This window comes from Mastomys coucha, chromosome X (genome assembly GCF_008632895.1).
Source record: "Mastomys coucha isolate ucsf_1 chromosome X, UCSF_Mcou_1, whole genome shotgun sequence".
In the NCBI taxonomy this organism is placed as follows: domain Eukaryota; kingdom Metazoa; phylum Chordata; class Mammalia; order Rodentia; family Muridae; genus Mastomys; species Mastomys coucha.
Genome location: NC_045030.1, coordinates 143961797 through 143969157, shown reverse-complemented (window position 1 = coordinate 143969157; position 7361 = coordinate 143961797). Strand labels below are relative to the sequence as shown.

General features: G+C 45.9%; 1 protein-coding gene across 1 annotated transcript in view; it reads left to right on the top strand.

Moving 5' to 3' along the window:
* Gnl3l (G protein nucleolar 3 like) overlaps positions 1 to 7361 on the top strand; it is a 33410-nt gene that overhangs the window by 17201 nt on the left and 8848 nt on the right. The window contains exons 8-13 of the mRNA XM_031380494.1: positions 521 to 665; positions 2766 to 2853; positions 3332 to 3506; positions 3595 to 3737; positions 3978 to 4114; positions 7141 to 7268. Coding sequence (XP_031236354.1) covers positions 521 to 665; positions 2766 to 2853; positions 3332 to 3506; positions 3595 to 3737; positions 3978 to 4114; positions 7141 to 7268 — 816 coding nt within the window. The remainder of the gene's footprint in view (positions 1 to 520; positions 666 to 2765; positions 2854 to 3331; positions 3507 to 3594; positions 3738 to 3977; positions 4115 to 7140; positions 7269 to 7361) is intronic.

Below are 7361 nucleotides of genomic sequence, written 5' to 3'. Positions count from 1 at the left end.
TCTTGGCAGTATAACGTGTCTCACAATTTTGTGGCTTCCTGCTCCCCCACCATCAAAACTAAAAGTAGGGAAGTGGGGATGGCCTTGTCCTGTGTGAGGGGTCAAGGGAAGATCAGCTTTGGGCCTGGCACCCTTTCAATCAGCACAAGCAGAGAGGCCAGGCTTCCCTTTTGTGCATATGAGAGACCCTAAGGGGCCAGGAAGGAAAATAGACTTTTCCTCATAGGCCTGTGATTGAAAGAGATAGAAATGAAACCTGTTTTGCCTCAAGCTGGGATGTCTTCATGCTTCTGCTGTGGGGGTCAAAAGCCATGCATGTTGAGTTAGAAGCAGGGACAGAGATAGTTGGTGACATACAACAGCAACTGGAAACCAAGAAGTGCTGGGAGGGGGTTGGTGTGATAAGCAACCAAGTTTAGCAATCCCAGGTGGTTCTGAATATTCTACTGCAGGTTGGAAATTTAGGCTCAAATTCCATCTCTTCATTGATGTACATTTTTGTAATATTCCTCATTTTCAGACTCGCTGTAAAGTTCCAGTGGACCAGGCCTCTGAGTCGCTGTTGAAAAGCAAAGCTTGCTTTGGAGCTGAAAACCTCATGAGGGTCCTGGGGAATTATTGCCGCCTGGGGGAAGTGCGTGGCCACATTCGTGTGGGTGTTGTAGGTAAGGCTGCGTAAATTAGGCACAGGGCCCTGGCTCCTTCCTTGGGTAGTGACTTCATTGAGGGAAAGTGTTTGGAATTTTGTGAATCTTCTTTGGGGAAGATAGGAAGAGTTCTGGAGACGTTTTGCATTTGCAATCTGGCTAGTGGGACATGAGAAGGCATATTCAGATTCAACGTTGTTAGAACCAAATTCTTGGTACCAAACACTACAGACTGTCAGAGCTGTGGGAGGCAAGTGTGATCCACCTGCCTCTACCAGACAGTGAGACAGAACAGTGAGATCTACAGAAGGAAACAAGGCAGAGCTGAGGCTTAAGCCTCCATCTTTCTGAAACCTGAATACTGTAGAAGGAGATGAAAGAGAATGGGAAAATTGTGAGGCAGGGAAAGATCATCAGAGATGGAAAGTGTCTCAGCCTGAGACACTGAAGAGAACTGTACAGACTCTGTAGCTGTACACCACATTCTTGAATAGACAACAGGAAAAGTACAAGGAGGCCAGATTATGAAGTTGGTGGATAGTGAAAAGGACAAATTTAAGTTGCAGTCATAAAGAAAATGAGGAGATATTACCCCAAAGAAATGCTAAAAGGGACATTAAAAACTATTATGCGGCCAGGCTTGCTGACCCAGACCTGTGTATTAGCTGCTTTAGAAGGTCGAAAGTTTGAGTTCAAGGCCAGCCTTAATGAGACCATGTTTCTTCCCCCCCCCCCCCAGACAGGGTATCTCCATGTAGCCCTGGCTGTCCTGGAACTCACTCTGTAGACCAGGCTGGCCTCGAACTCAGAAATCTGCCTGCCTCTGCCTCCTAAGTGCTGGGATTAAAGGCGTGTGCCACCACCGCCTGGCTGAGACCTTGTTTCATAAAAAAGTAAGAGCTGGGAGTATTGCTTAGTGTTGGAGGACTTTGCTAGTACTTGTGAGACCCTGGGTTTAGTCCCCACTGTTAAAAACAACAGGAGATAGATAAAGACACATGTAGAGTGGTTGGTGAAGAAGAGACACTTGGGGTATGTACTTGTGTAGATATGCCCGTACAAAAAAAGAACATATAGGAATGCAGACAGTTTGAATGAAAGAGGATGTAGGAACATACAACATAGGCCTACACACACATACAGATCCTGAAAAACATATAAATGCCCATGTGTGGTGTCATGGACCCACTGTGACTCTCTGATAAAACCTAGAATCACGCAGAGGCAGACATGCCTGTGATGAGATAAAATGTTTGTATAGTGAGAATTAAAGACATAGTTAGGGGGGCACACAAAGGCAAAACAAGGCCATAATGAAACACGAATGGGGACACATCTATAGACACACTCCAGAGAGAAGGAACAGAGTGGCCATGTGGTAAGAATTGGAATGGACTGGGTGGAGAGAATCAGAAAAGATTGTGTCCAGAATGAGAAAGAACATTTTAGATACCCTGAGAAAAAGCTGTGAGAGATCCAACAGAAGGAAAAAGTCACATTTGAAATGAAAAGGACCAGGAGACACATAAGGATGTATAGACTTCCAAGTACCTACCACAGATCTTCCTGGGCACACATGTAAGAGAGTGAGTGCATACTGGTAAACTTCAGTACCCATAGAGGACAGTGAGAATGATATTCAATGAGGCAGAAACTCTCACAAAGACAGCCCCAGACTGAAAGTGGTGCACAGGTGCTCAGATACAAAGATTCCATGGGCAAAGACAGCTGTGCAGGGTGGGGGGGTGGGTATCTGGTGAGTAGTCCCTTCTCCCAGGGGAATTATAAGTTCAAACAGGTGGGCCTATTTCAACACTTGATATCCACCTTCTGTTAGGTCATGTCTGTGAGGCAGTCTGTGGAGTGCCCCTCTGGGCTGGTTGTGGTGGGAGGTGGACTGCACATGTAGAGAGAGGGCAATGCATGCCTAGAATGCTGACAAAAGAGAGAACTAGAAAGACCCTTAGACGCTTGGCCAAGGTCTGGGGTGGGAAGACAGGAGTGTACTTTGGCTCATCCATGGCCTGGTTATTACCTCTGCCAGGCCTGTTCTTAAACAGGCTGGCCTGAATTCCTGTGAGTACTTTCTGCCCTGAGTTTCCCACTCCTACTTTGCAGGCCTTCCCAATGTGGGGAAGAGCAGTCTGATCAATAGCCTGAAGCGCAGCCGTGCGTGTAGTGTGGGAGCTGTTCCTGGTGTCACAAAGTAAGATCTGCTCACTGCCTCACTTCAAAAATCATTGACATTACCATTTCATTCTAGTTCACATGCCTTCATCAGCCCCTGCCCCATTTTCTAATTGTGGCCCATCCTCTGATTCGTACCCTGGCTTTAGGAATCCTACTAATAGCCCTCATTTACCTGGCTCATCCCAGGTATAGGCTTGGTGCCCTGCTGGGTCCTTCCTAACAACTACAAAGAGCTCTGTTGCTTAGATGAAGAGAGTCAGAAACTTGTCTGAGATCCTGCAGTTAAGTCACCAGTATAAGACAGTAAATTTTAGAATTAGCCCTGGGTCTGTAGCACCTCAGATCTCCCTTCCTGGCCCTACATCTTTCCACTTCACCTAAGACTTATATACCCTCCCCTCTCTTCTTTGATCTCCTTCCACCACCTTCCCCCAAGACCGAACATTTGTGACTCAATATCATTTATGGCTGCTGGGCCTTGTTTTTCTCTCTAGATTCATGCAGGAGGTCTACCTAGACAAGTTTATCAGGCTGCTAGATGCACCAGGCATTGTCCCAGGACCCAATTCAGAGGTGGGCACCATCCTGCGTAATTGCATCCATGTGCAGAAGCTGGCAGACCCGGTGACCCCGGTGGAGACCATCCTTCAGCGCTGCAACCTGGAGGAGGTATAGAGCAGGGTCCTCAGTGGATGCATGCCCTATCCCACTACTTCATGGGTCCTTCACTCCTCATGTGTTTTCTTCATTTTGCTAGATTTCCAACTATTATGGTGTATCAGGATTCCAGACGACCGAGCACTTTCTGACTGCAGTGGCCCAACGCTTGGGAAAGAAGAAGAAGGGAGGTGTATATAGTCAAGAACAGGCTGCCAAAGCTGTCCTGGCTGACTGGGTGAGGTGAGGAAGGGCTTGAGTGGCTTGGTATTTATTGATGCCACTAGGACAGCTGACTTCTTGGGTCCCAAGGTAGGGAACAGCCAAAGAACTGATCATGCCTTGCTCAGCCTAGTGATTACTTAGCAGTTCAACACATTGTTGAGATACTGTTGTCTGGACTTTCTTTTCTTGTGTCCTCTTTTGGTGGGTTGATTGTTGTCAGTGACTTCATCATTGACCCCTCCATATCTCCCAATACAGTGGGAAGATCAGCTTCTATACACCACCACCGCCCACTCACACTCTGCCCGCCCATCTCAGTGCTGAGATTGTTAAGGAGATGACTGAGGTCTTTGACATAGAAGATACTGAACACGCCAATGAAGACACCATGGAATGTAAGTGCGGATGGGTAGGACACCTCTTTTCTCCTAATAGAGCCCAGACCCAATGTCAGAGCACACATTTGATCTCCCCTTCCTTAGGGCTACTTGGGATTTGGTATTAAAATTTATTCATTGTCCTGCAAGGTAGAAAATTCTAGTCTGGGCTGTGAGGGTATGGGTAGGGGTGGTGTTTGTGGTGAACTTTTGGTAGATTGGCTGACTAACAGGAACCTTTTTTAGGTTCTCTGAAAGCAAGGCTCCATTTCTTTTGGGTTGAAACGTCCCTTTATAAAGCTCTTGTATGGGGGGCTGAAGAGATGGCTCAGTGGTTAAGAGCACTGACTGCTCTTCTGAAGGTCCTGAGTTCAAATCCCAGCAACCACATGGTGGCTCACAACCACTCGTAATAAGATCTGACGCCCTCTCCTGGCGTGTCTGAAAGACAGCTACAGTGTACACATAATTAATAAATAAAAGGTTAAAAAAAGCTCTTGTATGTGTGTGTGTGGGGGGTGGTGGTGGATGTTTTTGAGACACAGTCTCACTGTGTAGTCCTTGGCTGGCCTATAACTCATTATGTAGACCAGACTGGCCATAAGCTACCTCTACCTCCCAACTGCTGGGATTAAAGGCTCAAAAATGGCTATGTATGTTTACATGGGCATGTAATTGTAGCCAAACAACTGAATCAAACAACTAAATAGTCCTTCTCCTTATTCTCCTTCCTATGGCCCTAGGCTTGAAAAAATGATGAGGATTAAAGAAAAAGCCTTGTACTTGCTGTCGTAGCACTCCACCTCTGAGCTGCACCCACAGGCTTTCTAGGCTTTTAGACAAGATTTTCACTATGTAGCTTTAACTGACCTAGTGCTCACTGTATAACCCAGGTTGACTTTGAACTTCAGATAATTCTCTCCCATCAGGCTTCTGAGTACTGGTCTATGCCTCTGTACCTGGCTGCTCTATGGTCTTCTCAGCTTGTTTAGATTTTTTTTTTACCTTCATTGGCTAGTAAGATATTCTAGTGAAAGAAGATATTTGCTGGGCAGTGGTGCCGCACGCCTTTTAATCCCAGCACTTGGGAGGCAGAGGAAGGCAGATTTCTGAGTTTGAGGCCAGCTGGGTCTACAGAGTGAGTCTCAGGACAGCCAGGGCTATACAGAGAAACCCTGTCTCAAAAAAAAAATGATATTTACTGGGTCTGGTGGGACATACCTTTTAATCCCACGACCTGAGAGGCAGTAGTAGGTGATCTTTCTGAGTTCCAAGCTAGCCAGAGCTTCATAGTGAGACCCTGTGTCAAAAATAGTCATCTGAAGGGCACATAGTTGATGGTAGCTCTCCTGTTTTGTTGTCTTGAGTAGTGAGGAGGTTATAAGTATGGACTACCTGCATTTAAATAAGTTTAAGTTTTGTTCCTCATTAGTTGCATAATATTGAGTAGGTCTGTTCACTTCACTCTGTCTCTGTGATACTATTTGTAAAATCAGAACAGTAGCACCCATTCCAGAAGGGTATTGTATAGATTTACCTAATTTGTAAATGAGGGTCAAGGGTATAGCTCTCGGATACAGCTAGTGTTTAGTACTCACAAGGCCCTGGTTCGACCCTCAGCACTAAAAAAGAGCAAAGCATATAGAACAATAGAGCCTGGCATATAGTACATGAGTGCTCTGTAGGTGTTATCTGGGGGATATGGAGGTGTGACTTTCTAAAATTGGTGAATAGGTTTCTTAGACATTACTATTTAGTCCTGGTCTGTGCCTGTGGTTCCTACTTCATTCTCTACTCTGTCCAGGACTCTCTGGTCACACATTAGGGAACAGTTGAGAAAGCACTGTTTAACCTGCAGTCCTATTTCCTTTAAAGGCCAGTCATTTTCTTCTGTGGGTGCTCTAAAGTCCTGGATTACAAATGAGGACAAGAAGACTTGCCAGCCTTATAGTTATTCCATGTATGGCTTGAGTCAAGCCAACCCGCTTGCTGAATTTTAATTTCTGATTCTGTCAAGTGGGCAGTTGAGAGGTTTTTGATAATTGAATTTTAGGACCTCTGCTTGCTCTGGTTGGCCTTGTTCTCCCAGTCCCTGCTCGCTCCGGCCCAAAGATTTATTATTATACATAAGTACACTGTAGCTGTCTTCTGACACACCAGAAGAGGGCGTCAGATCCCATTATAGATGGTTGTGAGCCTCCATATGGTTGCTGGGATTTGAACTCAGGACCTTTGGAAGAGCAGTCGGTGCTCTTACCTACTGCACCATCTTGCCAGCCCTAAAATTATGTTTTAATGGTGATGCTTGAGCCTGGATTTTTAAGGATAAGAGGAGTGTCATCACTGTAGGGAGAAGAGCGGTGGGGAAGAGATTATGGGTAAAAAGTATTTGAAGGAGTTGGTTCTAGTGTGGCATCTTGAAGAGTGAGCAGGAATCAAGGCATTCAGTAAAGTCAGTGGGATAAGGTTGGTAGAGGTGAGGTCTGAGTAGTGGTGTGGCACAATGTGATATGGATGGCTGAGGGTTGCACTAGAGGTTACTTCAAGGCAAGGGGCAAGAGGACAGAGGCCTGGTTCTAGGAAGGAATCCTCATGACTGCCTTCATCACATTTGAGCTGGAGTACAGTAGATGCCTTCTGCTTGGTTTTCTCTTAATCCTATGAATAAGAGTTGTGGAATTTCCATTTCTCACATGAGCAAGCAGAAGCTTTAAGGCTAATTCCCGGTAGGCAAGTGTCTTTCAGTATTCATGCCTTTGTTCTGTTTTTATTTTGAGACAGGGTCTCTCCCTATATATAGCCCAGGCTGGTCTTGAATGCATGATCCTCCTGTTTTATCCTCCCGAGTGCTGAGACTTCAGATATGCACCACCTGGATTTACTAGTCATGCTTTTAAATACTTGTTTATGTAGCCTCTAGGCAGAAACAACCTCACCCACTCCCAGGCGACTGGTGGTACCCTCACATCCTTTCTGCTGAGACCTAACCAGAAGGCTGCCAGCAAGGGGGAGCTACGATTCTAACAGTGATGTTTGTGTTACAGGCTTAGCCGTGGGAGAATCTGATGAGCTGTTGGGTGACATGGACCCAAAAGAAATGGAGATCCGGTGGCTCCATTCTCCACTGGTGAAAATAGCAGATGCCATTGAAAATAGGAGCACCGTGTATAAGGTATCTCTGCACATCTTCATGGCAGCTGTCTCATGCATAGGGTTCTGGGAAGGAGTCAGTTCCTTCTGCATATCTCCCCTGGGGTGATGAGGT